The 17,991-nt window shown below is 33.9% G+C and overlaps 1 protein-coding gene across 1 annotated transcript in view; it reads right to left on the reverse strand.

Annotated features, from left to right (window-relative positions):
- Positions 1 to 17,991, reverse strand: part of USH2A (usherin) — a 417,498-nt gene that overhangs the window by 178,527 nt on the left and 220,980 nt on the right. The window contains exons 33-37 of the mRNA XM_084512774.1: positions 15,843 to 16,002; positions 15,177 to 15,348; positions 11,657 to 11,804; positions 4,436 to 4,587; positions 255 to 417 (exon numbers count right to left, since the gene is read on the reverse strand). Coding sequence (XP_084368900.1) covers positions 255 to 417; positions 4,436 to 4,587; positions 11,657 to 11,804; positions 15,177 to 15,348; positions 15,843 to 16,002 — 795 coding nt within the window. The remainder of the gene's footprint in view (positions 1 to 254; positions 418 to 4,435; positions 4,588 to 11,656; positions 11,805 to 15,176; positions 15,349 to 15,842; positions 16,003 to 17,991) is intronic.

A 17,991-nucleotide genomic window follows, 5' to 3' on the forward strand; every position in this document is an offset into this window, starting at 1 on the left:
AAGACTCCATGTGTATATCTAGAGACTAAGTGAGTGCAGAGGGCTTATCTTCATTTGCCAATGTATGTGTTTGTACAAATATAATGCACCATAAATCATAGCAGTAGTTCTTAAAGAATAAAATTGGAATTTCTAAAATAATCAATGGAATTGAAAAAAAAAATAAATTAGTGTGAAAGGTTTCAAAAAAAAATAATAAAATAAACAGAATATCAATGCTATCATTAGACTTAGGAGAAAGGAAAAAAAAATACCTTGATCAGCATAGAAGAGACCAGTGACAAATACTGTGTAAGTCAATTGCCCTTGGGGTTTATTTGGGGCAAGCCATTTTATCTGAACTTCTTTGGACCCATCAACAGTAGCAAACGTATCAACTGTTCCCTCAGGAGCAGCTTCCATGGTCCGAGCTTCTACCTGTGAATTCAACCATGAGCTAGAGGTTTATTGCCATAGTTTAGAAACAGACAAGAAATGAGAAATACAAAATTTTAAGAAAAGTTATTTTAGGGAAAAATAAGCAACAATAACCATCCAACAAACGCTGCATGTGTCATAATTTTTTTTTTAAACGCTTTACTTTCCTTTCACCTACATCTGTTTGCAGCTGTCCAGAAACTGACATATTCTATATGAAGGCCCCCATAAGAAACAGAAATCAAATACTGGAAAAGACTTAAGGATTCATTTCTTGAAAACGCAGGTGGAACCTCATGTGGATGCATAAGCTTAGATTAAGAGAGGAAGCAGATGTAGAAGACCACACATTTATCAATTTCTGCATTTTAAAAGGTAACTGAAAGCACGTGCATTTACATGATGTAGAAAATTACTGTAGATATTTGATAGAGGAAAAATATGCTTTGCACCCTGAATTAACTTCTAATTTCAACTAGCAAATTTAAGCTGCAATAAGTAGATCTACTTGTAATGAGAAAAAATACAATAAGATGGAAGACCCAGAAAATATAGTGATTATGAAAGATTTTTAATTTGAATAAATACTCATTCAAAATTCTCGAAATTTAGTATTTTTATTTATATCTTGTAGTAAGTGTTCAGTGCTATGAAACAAAATAATTTATTACCTTATTTATGGGAACAAGTTTGTTTCTCATACATTATGTATTTGGTATTTTCTAAAGTGTAAGATGTTTTCACACCTTTCTAAGTGCCTCTCAGCTGCAAAGTTCATACGAGTGCTAATAATTTTTAATATGCCACACCTGCTCTATCATCAAAATAACAAAGCATACTTTCTCTGTCCTTGAAATACGAATATTTTACTTTTTTTTTTGCATGTAAAATTTGGAAAGCCTATCATTTATAAGTATCTGGCTGTATCTTTGATGTGCATCAATATCTCTATATGTGCTTCTATACTCGTGCACTCCACATTACTACAAGATTATACTTAAAATAGATGAGCCGCCACAATAAAGTTAGCAAAGTATTCTTCCTGATAATGATAATGCTTTAAGATAAACAAATGCTTCACAGATTCACTGGATCAGTATCACATTGATTAGTTTGATATTTCAGTCAAAACTATCCTTGTGGAAGAATTTGACTAAACTGTGCTTTCTAAACTAATTTCCCATATGGTTATACTGTTTAATGTGGGTACTCTGGACTCACCACGTTAGAAAACTAGAAGAACAAATAACTACTATTTTTACTACTGAAAAGAATTAAGATATTCTGAAAACAGTACAAATTCGTAGTAATCTCTACTACAACCTGGAGAGTTGCAAAAGCTGTATTGTGTCTCTAACTTGTGAGTGCTTCTCAGGAGAAAATTCATACCAAAACCTTTTCCTTATGAACTGCTATTCTTTTCAGTATAAAAATAATGAAATAATGTTTAGAATCAATGCAATGCATGTAATATCCCATATAGTTACACCTCTGCAGTGCACTTTAAAAATAGTATCTTGTGTAAAGAAAAACTACATTTATGTACATGGAAACATTCAGCATTTCAGTATTCTAAAACACATTTTGTATTTTGTTTCCTTAATATTACTTTATACAGAATCCTTTGATATTTTCAGATGTTTATTAATAATTTAATAAAAATTAAAAAATGCTGCTAACATGTAAGTAACACTCAATTATAGGAGTTCAATAGAAATTGAATAATAAAGAATGAAAAAAATTGTCAACCATCTAATTTTAAAAGGCAGTACTCTTTACTTGTAGTTAGTGCAAAAACAAAAATGCTGAAATTAAAGTTTAAAAACAGCGCAGTAAAATACATTACTGAGCATTTCAAAGCATTTCACTGTTGCATTCATTTTCTTCTTTTTTGTGCTTCTGATATTTACAAGAACTAACATATTTCAATACCATCAGCATATAAAATCTCCTAAATTCCTCCAAAGAATCTATTAGAAGTTACACTATTTCTTATTAAGCCAGGCTTTTTTTTTTTTTTTTTTTTTTTTTCCCTTAAACAAAAAAAGAGCAGGTACAAAAGCAATCCTTCTGCTTTATGAGGAAGAGGTTAAATTTAAGCATTTTAGAATTTACATATTACAGATTTGCATTTCACTTGAAAATAAATCATGATCGCTAACAACATGTTAAAACAAAACAAACAAAAAAACCCAACACACAACTATCTGACCCAAGTAAAAAAATAATTGAAACACAGAAACTGTAACAATCTTGTAATCTACCCTCCTCTCCTCCTCTTTCTACCCTTCCTTTCCCTTTCCTTCCCTATTCTCCCCTCTTCTCCTCTCCTCTTCTCTCCTTTTTTTTCTTCTCTTCTGTTCTAAATGTTGGATTTATATTGTAATTGATACAAAAATATTTCAGAATGTCAAATAAAGATGCAGTGTTTTAATTTCCTGGCAGCAGTTAGGTGAGTCTAAATAAAGATGTTGTACTTCAATTCCTTTGATTAGAGATGGATCACCGGCTTTGGAAAACAATTTGTGTACTGATCACAGGATGCAGATGAATATCAGCTACAGTAAACCTACTTTGAATTATTTCAAAAGTCAAGATATGAGTCAGGAGTTCAATGGAGACATGAAAAAAGCCTATTAAAAATATTTTAATATCCGTAACTACTGGCGTTCTGTTCTCTCTTTTAATGCCTATTTGATAGGACAGAAGTACTGAAAACATGCATGTTTTATCTGCATGCAGAGTTTGGAAATGACTTGTCTTTAAACATTACTATTAATACAATGGATTAGGATATTGCACGTTGAGTACCTTAAAACAAGCTTTCCTTCTGGGGTATATGAGAAGTTGTAAAAAATGTAAAAGAGAAACTGGCAAAAAGCCATTCAAGCTCTTAAGAGTAAATATCATTCAAAGTAATCCAAGCTGTAAAATGTTTAACAGTTATGTGGTCTAGTCATCTCTTAGAGATAGATGATGTTACCAGAATTTGAAAGAAAGCATTCTTGAGAATATTAGAAATGTGACTAAAAAATCACAGCATTTAAAAAAAAATCCTGAAATTTCTTTCCAGAGAATATATTTCCACAATATATTGACATTATAAATTATGATAGAAAAAAACAAACAAACAAACAAAAAAAAAAAAACATGAAAGACAATCAAATTTTCCTCTTTTTTCCTTTTTTTCTTCCTTTGTTCACAAAATTAAAAGAGCACACATAAGGTTAATTAAACAAAACAATAAATATCAGAATTATCACAGGTCTCATTTATGCTTGTAAACAAACCGAGCATGGTACATATTATTCCAGTTATTCATCAGCTACAGCACTATGAAATCATACTGGATTTATCAGCTCAGTTATACACCTAACAGTGTTTAACAACATTAAAAAAAAAAAAAAAAAAAAAAAAAGCCTCAGAAGGCTTGCTTTCACTATATATTTAATATTCCTATATTCTAAAATCCTGAAAAAAATTGATTGTTGTACAAGACTGTTAAAATAAGTCAAGTAGAATATTTTGATCACATATTTGCATTCAAAAGGTATTTGCAAATCACCATATTTTCCTTGTTCCTGTATTGTGACTTCTTTCTCCTGCAATTCTCAGATTATCTTCAGTCCTTTCAGTCAGTCAGCTAGAAATTTGCCCATTACTGAAATTTCTTTACATTCTCTCTTTCTTTCTTTACATTTCTCTTTCTTTACATTACATTCTTATACATCTGACTAATCTACCTTTAAAACATATTAATTCTACTTAATTTCAGTAATATATGTTTCAGCTTCAAATTTTGCCTTTCTTTGCTGTACCGATGTTCTACTTTGGAATGGTGCCTAACAATGACCTATCAAATCTTCAGCAGCTCTTAAACAGATTTTTTCTTTTTTTTTAAATGTCATATTTTGCCAGATGGGTTAGTACTGACCAGAGTGAATCATCACCATTTACTCTGATATTCACTGCCATCTGACATTTATTACACTCCCAGAATGCAAATTGATGTACTCACCAATGGACCCAAAGCACAACCTTTTGCAGTACATGCCTGGACTCTGAAGGAATGCAGACTCCAAGGAGCAAGTCCATAAGCATAACAATTTAGCTGTGATGAATTTTGTATCAGAACACCATCCATATACAAGCCATAGCTGGTAATAATACCTATAAAACAACATGATAGCACTCACTAAATGTCTATACAACTACTGAATTTAGAAGAAAACCTTTAATGCTACAGACATTAGGGTCATGGCAGTATTTCACATAGCTCACAGTTAAGCAGTTAACTATTTAACAGTACTATGTATAAAACAGAATAAACACACACTCTCATCTTTAGTTGTTGAAAACCTCACCAGTGGACCACAACCTTTGAAAAACAATTACACTCTTCCAAAGATTACACGTGAATAAACCTGTTAGTGGATAGCAGCTAACTTCACCCTGGAATTAGGAAAATCGAGGCACATCTGTTTCACAGCTAACTCTGCATGTGGCTGAGAAACTGGAAAGACACACAAAGCCATATCAGAGACTCACAGGTCTTAACAGCTTTAGACCTAGAAAAAACAGTGATTGACATTATAATTGAAATGTTGAAGGACAACTCAGACAAGCACTGTAACTATAATATATAAGTAGCAAGTTTTTTTTTTTTATCATGCAGAACAACTTACTGATACTCATTCATAACTATCCCAGATTTTGTGCATTTTACCAACAAATGAATTAGACACGTCATTAATTTATTTTATTTTGCAGTTTTAGCCACATTTCTAAAAAATAAAAAAATAATAAAAAAAAACAGTAGTATTGATTATAGTTTCCTTATCTGTATGCTGTAGAAAAAGTCCTGAATTATTTTTTACCTATTCAATTTAAAAAAAAAAAAAAAAAAAAAGAAAGAAAACATATTTGCAATTTCAAAGCAAACATCAAAAAGATTTCTAGAGGGGATAGTGGTCTTTCTGGTGTAATTGACTAACACGAACTCAAAAATCACAGGGGACTGTTCATCTCATATGGAAATCTAAATCTCTGCTCCTCCAAAGCTATGTGATGGGTTAGCATGAACCCTGTACAAACTATACATACACAGTGCTTTGACTGTCATGAACTAAAGACTGAATATTATAGGTCTGCTTAGACTATGGATATTGAGTTTACAAAGAGTCATTTCTCTCAGGGATATTCCTCCATCTTTCTCACTTATTCTTTTTTAATCTCTATAAATATGAAATCTTAAGACCAATAAATGCAAAACCGTGGAAAGATTCATTAGAACGGAAGCCAGTTCAGAAGATGAACTTGGGAAAAACTTCTGATTTTCCCATTTTATGTGTGTATATCCCGGTTTCTGAGAACACTCACAGGCTGAAGTACATATCCAGAAAGAACATTAAAGTACAAATCTAATGACAAGCAATGACAATCAATCTTTTACAAAGTTGTAGTTGTCATTTCTCCTTCCAAAAAACTGCAAATACTATCTTAGTCCACTATGGCAAGCAAGAGAAAGGAAATTTCAAACACAGTATTTCACAGTAAAGATTTAAGCCATTGCTGAGTGGTTGCCATTAGTACGGCCACTTCTGGTTTCATATGCAAGTGCAGGAATCTTTGCATAAGGTTGACAGCTTTTTAAGTAACTTTACAGCATTTTACCAATTATGGACAAGAATGAGGCTATTCTAGTTTTCTGAAATACAACTGAAGGTGGTCAAATAAAAAACAAATGTTTATGGTCTGACTTTCTAAAGAGCTTGGTATCTGTACATCATTGATTTCAACTGGACTTGGAGACTTCCCTGTAGATTTGAAAACTCAGACTTCCAGTGAAAGTTCTTTTGGTCTTGTTTGCAATTCTGCAATCAAAATATTCCAGAATTGCCTTCTGTCTCATTCAGTTATTCTGGACATGACAGATCTTGAGGAACGTATAATGTATCCTTGAGACTTGAAAAAAAAAAAAAAAAAAAATCTTCATATTGTAAAAATTGCTCAATTCATCTTTCCTTCGCTTAAAACAGAATTTTTTGAATCTACATTTAGGAATATTGTTTGAAACTGAGAAAATATTTTTCTCTCAATGGAAAAATGCTTCATAAATAAAAGTATACACAGAACTGTTTTAGTTGGGCTTTGAAGTTTTACACTTCAAAAGATGTATATGCTAAATCAATGCAGAGCTGTGTATGGTAAAGTGATTCACAGACTCCTTAATTCTTTTCTCTTCTAGAAAAGTGAGAGGCTAAACTCAAGTCAGACACTAGAGAAATATATGTGGGAGGAATTCCTGGTAAATCACACACTATGAATCCTGCCATATTTGACAGACTTCCTAAAAAATCCCTTGGGGTTCCACATCTAGTTGCTTGTAAAGCAAGGGCATCAATGGTTGATATTTGTTCTACATTAAATAAACAAACTACCAAATAAAAATATTTCATATTCATCTCAGAAGAGAAAAACTTTAAGACTGATAAGGGCATCCCTAAACGTAAGCACTGTCATTAAGGATGTGTTTTACAGGGGAGAAAAAACAAACAAACAAAAAAAAAAAAAAGTACTTTGAGTACTTTGAGCAATGGTACTAACTAACTAATGGAAAAATCACATCATTATTTCCTTTGATATTTATGGTAACAGTATGAATCATAATGAACTAATTTTATATTAATGTAGGTGCCATAGGTACCTCTATGGAAACCCCACTGTAACTCACTAATAATTACTTGTGCTATTCTTTTAAAGTGTTCCTGCAACTACAGCGTTATGCAGTATCTTCACAATGAGGAGCAGTCTGACAGTCAACGCTGTGACCTCTTGCTAGTCCTCCCAGTACTGTCAGAGAACAATCACCTTTAATAACCTGATATATTGTCTGTTGATTTTACTTATGCTTACTGGAAAAAGGTTCAAAGACCGACCAAAATTTACTTATTTTTCAGGACTTGGTAGATACTCATGAAGAGCTTACCATCCACAAAATATTGAAGATTATAGCACATTTGTGATTGCAAGGCATAAGAAGGGGCACAAGGTGGCTATGAAATGATGCAGTTTATTCATAATTAAGTCTAGATAGATAGAATAAATCTTGGTTTAATTGAAGACAAAACCACTGTTGACTATACTGCACTCCACTCTACAAAAGAAACCCAAATGTGCAATTTAGGTTTAAACTGAAGAAAACTCTCTACACATTTGACATGTATGTGGACAGAAGTTAGGAGAAAGTGTTTTTGCTGTTAAGTGACATGCCTCAAGGTCATACCTCCTCAACTACTTTATTTCTGCTTTGAAAATAAGATAAAAGAAAATGTGCATTAAAAACATATTCAGCATATCATTTTCCAAATCTCTTTTTTCTACACCTGACATATCTGAGGCAACTTTAGGCAGAGAAATAGGTGTACATTTTCCCACTTTATATGGAATAATTTTTCACAAAATATAAATTGACCTTAAATTCACCAAAAATGTAGGCCAGAAACTCAATGTCCATGTTCAAATAACATCACCCTTTGACGTCTAGGTTGCCCCTTAGCCCATAAAGTCTCAAAGCTAACTTTTTTTTCCCTATTGTGCCATTTTTCTGAAGAACCCAAGTAGCCTGTAGTACTATTTGCTATGTGTCCTCAAAAGTGGCATACTAATCCCCCTTAATTTTGTCTATTTGATAACAGGCAGGTAGACTTCATATATATATCAAGAGAGCATAGTAAAGTCTATGGCTGTGCAATGCTGTCCCAGTCAGCTTACACACCTACTCAACATCAACAACACCTAATAAGAGCTTCCTCAGGCCATGGAAATGCATAGTAACTTCTACATATAGTGTGAGAAGAAAGAAGAGAAAGAAATGGCTGCAGAGATCTACCAAGGAGATGACAATTTATGACATGCAAGTTGTTGCAGTTCAGAGGTTTCCACCTGAAACAAAGAAAAAATCAGCAATTTCAAAATGGGCTACTTATGCCTAGTAGACTGAAAGTATGAACCAGTTAAGTCAAGAGTGGGAAACAGTTTCTATTCTTCTGCAAAAAAGGAGCTACATTAGAACTCATTAACCTCCAGCCATGAACATACATCACTAAAATGCTGAAGCAGCAAAATCTAACGGAAAGAACCTTTTGCTGGTCTTTCTCATAGTTCAGTCTTCTCAACCACAGTATTCTTCAGCCTCCCATACAGTTTTAAAATACTGACAGAGACAGTGATTATGAATGATATGGCCACTAGGCAGCCCAAAAGATATTCTGGAAATTAAAAGTAAAAATTACTGAACAATGCAAGCTTTCCGATTAAGTAGTTACTCTGTGAAAAGTTTTAGCACTTTTTTTTCCTAATTTATTAATTATTTTTATGAAATAAGCGATGCACATAGGAAATTGGGAAAAAAAAAAAAAAAAAAAAAAAAGAAGTAGGAGCATGGTAAAGCGTGTTATCAGTTATACAGTCTTTTTAAAACTCTCAAAGAGGTGGGGGAGGAGAAGAAAAGGAAAAGACAAAATTCATATAACCTTTGTTGACTATTGTGCAAGTGAGACCATACTATGCTGAAAAAGTGAAGGCCCCAGTGCCCTTATGGTTGTCAAATTCTCATGACACAGCAGTTCTTCCTCTCTTAGGTACTTGGCAAGAGGTCATAGGTGGAAAGAGAAGCAGCCCTTCTCCATGACAACAGCCAACTATACTGAGTCCCTTCCACCAATTCTGGCTGCAAGGAAAGTGTCTAACTGCCACACACATGATATCCATACATTACTGCACAATGACAACAGTTCCAAGGGAAGAATTCTCCATAGGCTTCAAATAATGGGAAGATGTAGCAATACCAGACAATACTCTTACAAGGAACAGAAATATATAATTTATTTTATAAAATTCTTCTGATTCATTTCGAAGCTGTTGTTCATCTAGTGTGGATTCACAGCTTTCCTAATATCATTATTTTGTTTTCTAATAACCTATTTATTATATTTAAAAGGAGAGTCAGACCATGTACAACAAACACTGTATTAACAAGAAGATACAATGTGCAAATTCATAGAATCATAGAACAGTTTAGGTTGGAATGGAACTTAAATACCATCTACTATCCCCCTTGCTACACCCCCTTCACCATAGTCAGGGACACCTCCCACCAGACCAGGCTACCCAAAACCACATCCAACCTGCACTTGAACTCATCCAGGGATGGGGCATCCACAGCTTCTCTGGGCAACCTGTTCCAGTGTCTCACCACCCTCTGAGCGTAGAATTTCTTACTTATTATCTAATCTAAACCCATTTTATTTTTTTTTATTTTTATTTTTTATTTTAGTGATAAATGGTTACCCCTTGTCCTATCATTATAATCCCTGATAAACAGTCTCTCCCTAGCTTTCCCTAGCTTTTCCTCTTTAAGTACAGGAAGGACACTGTAAAGTCTCCCTGGAGCCTTCTCTGCCTTCTATCCTCCAGGCTGAACATCCCAAACTTTCTCAGCCTGTCTTCATAGGAGAGGTGCTCCAGCCTCATGGTTCTCTTCTGGACTTGGTCCAACAGGCCCATGTCCTTCTTGTGCTGGGGGGCCAGAGCTGAATGCAGTACTCCAGGTGGGGTTCTCATGAAAATGGAGTAGAGGGGAAGAATCACCTTCCCTGACCTGCAGGCCATACTTTTGATGCAGCCCAGGATATGGTTGGCTTTCTGGGCTGCAAGCACACATTGTCTTTTCATCTACCAGTACCTCTAACTCCTTCTCCTCAGGGTGCTCTCAAACTACTCATCATCCAGCCTGTACTCGTGTTTGGGATTGCCCTGACCCAGATGCAGATACCTTGCACCTGGCCATGTTGAACTGCATGTTGTACACACCAGTCCACCTCTCAAGCCTCTCAAGGTCTCTCTGTATGGCAACCGTTTCCTCCAGCGTGTCAAGTTTAGTCATGTATTCCTAACTTGCACTTGTTTTAAAGGAAGTGAAAGGAACTTAATTTATCAAACTATAGGTCTTTATCCTGTCTTGTAGATAGACATATATAAATACACATATGTGTGCATTTTTATATTTATATACACATTGGTTAGTTAAACCACCCTCTAAACCATTTGGATGTCTTTCTCTATAATACAAGGATAACAAGATCAGGTCCTGGTATTAACTATTACATGTAAAAAATGTCCATTTAATTGGAAATGGGTCAGGGCTTGGACACTAAGCCACATATATGACCTTCCTTCCTTCTTCCCTCTATTTTCCCCCCTCTTCCTTTTTCTCTTCCCTTCTTTTCCTTCCTCTAAGCCACAGACACTGGTGGGGTATTTGTAACACAATGAGAGGATTTCTAAGGGTCCAGGAGGCAAAATCTTCTAGCAATGACACCCATACAAGGAACCATAAATTATCAAATATATTATTTAACAGCAGATGACATGCTCTTATTTCCTCTTAAAAGTAACATAAGATCTTATGGAATGCTACATATATGTAGCCTTACAATCACTAATTTTTTGGAAACCATTTCAAGTGCCTTGTAGTGAAGTTGTATAGGCAGCTTGTGTCCTTCCACAGTTGAAAGCATGGGGAAAAATGAAATTCATGTGAAACTACTTTAAGAAAAAATTGAGATATATACCAATACAATACCCCAATGAGGAAAACATTTCTGTCATTTACATTCAATGATTTCTGCATAGCTTCCTCTGATGTGATATAAACTGTCATACGCATAATAATAAAATCAAGGTAAAACATTTGTTCGGAAGTGTTATGTATGGATATTTCTCAATGGAAAATATTTCTAAACATAAAAAAGTGTATTATTTAACTTCCGCAGCCATGCAAATGTACACGTCCAAGATGATTACACAGAATACATCTAATGTTATAACATACCAATTAATGTAAAAGAAATTCATGTGTTATTTGAAGGTAGAATGAACATCCTAGATGGATATTCTCCAAGAATGCCTTTTTTCCTCAGCTCAAATGTCCTAGAAAACATTAAACAATGAGATGCAGTACACAAGAACTATCAAAAGGGAGCACTTTTGAGCCGCTGAAACCATACAGAAGGCTGAAAACCACAATCTCCTAGCTGCAGACAATGATACTATCTCAGGTATTTTATGTGCTAAAATGATCATTAAAAATTAAGCACCACATATAAGCTGCCATTTAGAATATTAATTTACCTTTACTAATCATCTTTTTAACTTGAGGCTAAAAGAGTTCACTTACCATTCGGATACTCAGGCTTAGCCCATGAGATGTTAAAAGAGTCAGATGAATATGACTGGGCTTTCGGAGCAGGAACACCTTCTGGTGTACTCTCATCGGTTACAGCTGTGCTAGCTTCACTTATTGAACATCCACCTCCAGTGCAAGCCTTAAAATATGAAGCACAACAAGCAAGCATATTTCAATGTAATACCAAAAATTTTTTAGTCTAGCAATTAATTTCTGTAAAGTTTTATATTTTTATATATCTGAACTTATTAAGTTTGTGATTTTCATAAAAGATTCCTATCATAGATTTGCTCACCTCTTAACAAGAAATGTGCTATTTTTCATACTTAGCTTTTAGGTATCAAATTGATAAAACCTTATATTAAGGTTTGAGTCAGTATTTTGCATTTGACTGAGTCACAATCACAATTAGATTTCCACTGCCTTTGCAGAAACAGTTAAAGCATATTACAGTACAATATATATCATGTATAGTGCAAAACTCTTCTGGAATTGACTAAATAGTTCTCACAACTTTCAGACAATATACTGACCAACTTGCAGTGTTCTTAAAAATTATCTTGATGAATAGTCATTCAGAAAAAAAAAAGACACTTGGAGTTCTGCACTTCATGACAGCAGACTGAGTGTTGTGCAGATGCAATTAAAACAGTGAAAAAACACTTTATTATAAATCAATATGTAACAGTTATTATTGCATGTTTATGGATAATAGTCAAATCATTTGTATTTCAGTTACCAGGGAAGAAAAGATTGATTACACCACTTTTACATTTTGCTTGATTATGAAGCAACATGATGTGCAAGAAATTGCATATCATCTCATATATCAGGCTTTTAAAGTTTCACATGCAGAAACATAAGACTATGAAGCTACTCTTACATATGCTGTTTTTCCAATTATTTGCACTAAGATCAGTGACAAGAGACAGGATTTGCTATAAAAGTTAAATATATATATATATATATATATACACACAATAATACATTCTGTACTGATTTAAATATTTTGTTTGATTTATCTTTTATATTTTTTTTAGCAATAAAATAAATTAAAACCTGAATTCAACAAAGATTCAGATACTCATTAATTAAAACTTATGGAATAACATTTGTTTTTTGACTCTGTGTTGAAGTGGACAGGCAGTCCTTTCTGGATCATCACCACAAAAAATTAAAAAAAAAAACAACAACCACCTTCCTGTCTAGATACCCAGGAATAAAATGCTTCTCTTAATCATGTGTAAGGATTAGCTTCAATTTGCTATTTCTGAGTGCATTTCCAATCAGAGAACTGTCAGCATATTTTCTGCTCTGCTCCAAAGGCATATACTAGCCCCATGGGTAAAACTAAGAACTAGTTGTAAATGAGATGCTATTTTATATACCAAGATCATTTTCATTTCACTGAAAATTACACTCCCAACACAACTAAAGAATGACTCCTTGTGTTCAGTTTGGGCTGTGAAATAATGATGAAAGAATGGAACTTCAGTTTTGGGGACATCCAAAAATGGCATTTACTTTAAATGTGTTTGGGTTTAAAAATAAGTCAGCTTAAACAAATGCTCAAATAATTCTTAACATTTTGATAATAAAAATATTTAAGAACATCATACTTCCAGCAAAGCTACACTATTATTTAAATGATTTAGCTCCTACAGATTTCAGGAAGAAGTCCAGAAAGCCACCTCTGGAAGACCTCTTTCTCCTGTGTTCCTCACTCTCTTCCTAAATGCATTCCATTGAGTTTTGCCTAGAAGTGGAGGGCTTTTTAAATCAGGGGTTCATTAACAGCAGGCTTCCCATTCATTTATTTCTTGAATTTTCTGAAGATCAATTTTAGTATCTTGGAAACTTGCTGGTGTATGAAATTTCTGATTCCTCTAGTGAAAATCAGTAAACAAAGCTCATCTGTACTTTAAGTAGTGGAATTTTAGATTAGTGCATCCAAATGGGCTGGACATTTTTGGAACTTCAATGATCACATCTGCTGAGTAGTTCTCAAACTACTCTGACAAGTTCTAAATAGAGTGGGTACAAATGGGTACAGACTACCTCTTCTACCATACCAAAAAAAATGGGCATCTCATGTACTTTTAGACTTGCTATGTTCAAAACTGCAAGGACACATATCTTTAACCTGCCTATAACAGACCATTTTATCTGGTTAACCACCACCTGAAGAAATTATCTTTCTCTCAGTTTCTGGTTATCGCTGATGCAATTCAAATGTATATATATATTTATAGATATATAAAAGAGAGAAATAAAATATAAAGACCAAAGGTTCCTAAAAATGTGTTCAGTAACTTTGAGAAGAGTTGTACACTTTAATGAAATAAAAACAAAATCTACACACCACTTCATTGTTTTAACTATATCCCAAGGCAGAGCTACCAAATGAGGCAGTCCTGTTTGCTCTCCAGATCCTAGTTGTTCATTCTCCCTTGATTCTTTCTCCTTGTGCCTGTGTTCAGGCACAGTGCAGGAGCATAGAAAAGCTGTGGCACAGCAGGACAGCACAAATACTTTTGATAGTCTTGCTTGCTTATGAAGGTTTAAAGTGCTTGCTGAAGTACTGTTGCAGTTTTGGACATGTTAATATTTTATATGGTATACAATTTACTATGCTGAAATGTCTAGGAACAAATGAATTAATTTCAGCACAAATGTAAGCTTTAATTAGACTGAATATCCTTGTTTTTTTCAAGTTCAAGTCAGATCCTTATCATTACCTGAAAGTATTCTATTTATTTTTTTTTTTGTGGCATAGTATTTAAAACGTTCAAGAGCATGTTAAGGGAAAAAAAAAAAAAAAAAAAGAATGCATACCCAGTCTACATAAATGTAAATTTATTCATAATCAAGAGTGGAATATTTTTCTATGGCATTTATCAAAGCAAATATCCTTATAAAGGTATTGTTATAAAATCAACAGTGTGCTTAAAACAAGGGACAATCTCATGTTTTTATATACATATTTTCAGGTTTGTTAGTGAACTGAATCTTCTCCGTATTATCACAAAACCAAAACCATTGATACAGAAATGCAATGAAAACACTGAGGTCTTTTAAAATATTTTGAATAAACAAACTGCTACCTTACAGTGAACTCTTTTCCTTTCTGCTCTTTCCTTCTGTGTATGGATTTTATGAAGAAAAATCAAATACTTATGGTATAAAATATGAAAGGCCATCATTTTCAAATATATTTTTTCACATGTTGGGGGCAGGCAATATTTTTAAGTCTTTCATATATTTCTGGTCAATTCTCTATTAATTAACATTCAAGTTATCCTTGAAGAAAATCTGTATTTAAATTACATACACATTTCTGAGGGCCCGTTTTGAAATAAAAAACACTTATCTCTATTCGGGATGGCTCATCAACCTTAGTTTCAGAAAGAAGAGGTTAAAAAGCAGACACACGAACCATTATTTAAGATGTTAACAAAATCGGAATCATTCTCACCATTTTACACCTCTATTACACATCTTTAAAACTTACAGCTAGTTTTACGAGGTATTCAGTACCCGGGAAAAGCTGCTGAATAGTAAAATCCAGAAAAAGTTCTGTGCTGTTATAGATTACATTCCACTTTGTAAAATTCTGCTCATTGTTGGCAATATAAAGTATATAGCGATCTAGAATTCCATTTACTTCTATTGGTTCATTCCATCTGCAAATAAAAGCAAAATATGATTAAGACCAAGAAAGATTCAGACCATACTGAAAAAAAAAAAAAAAAAAAAAAAGTATGTAACTGGGACTTTTTGGATTTTATCTTAAGAACTGGAAAACATACTTGTGCAACCATAAAAATAAAAGGCAAATACTCTAATGCAGTAGTTGTACGCAGTAGATAAATGATTACAATAACGCACAAAGCAGGGGCTACAAAATGGGCATATCACCAGAACATTTCCTGCACTGAAGTTTGCAGAGGCTATGCCCATATGTAGGTTATACTGATTGCGTAAAGACAAAATGGAAATTAAGTTGGCAAGTGATAATCAGAAGGTGCACAGAACCACTAAACTAATCACTTCTATGCATTTAATCATAATAAATTTAATTTTATGTCACAAACCCTTCCCCTGATTGAACTCACTGGAATTCTTGAATAAACTGATGCACTATTGTGTTGTCAGGAAAAAAGAAATCCTTACTTACTGTACATATATTGTTCTAGAATCCAAAACTGTCAGGACCGGGGCATCTACATGAGATGGTGGCAGCTGTGCTGTAAACAAGGTGACCTGAGAACTGTTTGTACAGCCAGCAAGCGTGCAGGCAGAGAGCAGAAATTGGTGTGGCGTAAACACTGCTAAATCTAGGGCAAAAAAAGAAAATGCAAATTTACTTTGCATATTAATTTTATCTTGTTTCTCTGTAACTTTCAGAGGGTAGGTAATTCAGAAAATCAAGAGGAAGGGGAACCTGTCTCTCAAATGTTTCAGATTTGCCCCAGAACAGTGACAAGAAGTGTTCGTTGTTTAATGGCAAATAACTGCAGATTTGGACTACTAACACGTCTAGGGACCTTACTTTGGTTGAGATAGCTGCATTGTACAGGACAGTTACACAGGAGACTCTTTGGTATTACATACCATATTAATTTACTACAGTGGCAAATGATCACCCTTAACATGATTAAATCATATCAATTTAATGGAAAACAAGTATAGGTTCACTAACAGAGAGATTATATTTTTCTACAAAATGTGCTGTACATTATACAAATGTCAAGCATTGATACACACAATGATTCACTCCATGCGATTTCACTTTAAGCACACAAAGGAAGCTCAGAAGCTTACCGTCGCCACCACTCAGGCTGGCCTGTTCTCTCCTATTTGTCATCATCAAACATTTGTAATATACATTTCAGTAAGAGACTACCTTTCTAATACTATACGAAAACAACTGTTAAGTCATTATTTATTACAATTTAACCTGAGTTTAAATTACTGCAGAAAATGGTGAATAATCTTTGCTAAACAAATATTCCAAAAGATCTGTAGCTATTCCTTAGGAATCCTGTACTAATAAAGAATGTTTGTCTGAAAATTATAGTAGGGGAGTAATTCAGACAGAATTTTCTAATCATTTTCATTCTCATTTCAATACAAATTGCAGATTTTAATGAGCAAATCTTTTAAGAAGGAATTTATGATTGAGATTTTGGCAACTCTTTAACGTATACAAGTAAAATAAGTTTTATAAAAGCAAATTTTTAGTCAGCCAGAGGAGCTCTGCATTTTTGCAAGACATAACAAATGCTAGTGTTTCTAGAAACAAATAATACCCAAATATCATTTTATGCAAAATATTTGTGAACACAAATTCAAAAATTGCAACTGGATGACAAAGGCATCACTAAAGCAGAAATGCCATAGACACAATTTCTTTCTCATTATTTTTCCCTTCATCTAATGTCCCCAGTCCCAGCTGTAATGGAATTCCTTCTGATTTATTCCAGTCTTTGTAAGGACACATGAATTCCTTCATTTTTATTGAAAACTCAGCTATTCTGTGGTACCCCTCCTATGAAGCACATGGCAAAATGTGAGTTAATAAATAAATAAATAAATAAATGTTTTAACTAAAAAAAAAAAATCATCAAGGGGATGCCTGTAATACAGTGAGAAGTTTAATCAACATAATGGGTCTGATTCCACCAGGGTTAAGCAGTGCTTATGTGGGTGAGAGGGGGAAGGCACACTCCAGAGCAGGTGCTCAAGCTGGCTCAGAAAGCAGAGAAATCAAACTCCATACATTGCACCAACTGTGTTGCCCTCATTAGTGTACACCTTCCTGCGTCCCCGTTTCCCCCCAGCTGCCGTCAAGGAAACCACAAAAAGTATAGAGGAGGATGGAAAACTTCAAGATAAATCTCTGTACCCCATATTCTGTATGAGCAAAAAAGTGACCAGAAGGAATTTAGTTTTAAAAGTGATCAAATGATCAACCAAAAGTACTCTGTGGCACCTATTTAATTGTAAACAATGCACATTCCTCTCTTTAAACTGACATTGTCTTGTGGAGCTACACTAAGTGTGAATATACCACAAGAGAAGGAAGAAGAGGAAAAGTGGATTTCTCCTCTTCCATTTTTTTATGGTAGATGACTCTTTTCATTGTGCAGAGATTTGGGATGGCAGGAGAGAAGGATATTTTTCTCATCTTTAAGGAAAATCCTTCATCAACTAACTGCTTTTTTGAAAAAGTAGCTTGTACTGAAAAAACATGATTTGATGCACACCCTAGTTGATGAGACTACTTGCTTCAGTAAGAGTTTCTGGAAGTACCTAGTTAAAGG

The sequence above is a fragment of the Aythya ferina genome (assembly GCF_964211825.1).
Source record: "Aythya ferina genome assembly, chromosome: 3".
Classification (NCBI taxonomy): Eukaryota; Metazoa; Chordata; class Aves; order Anseriformes; family Anatidae; genus Aythya; species Aythya ferina.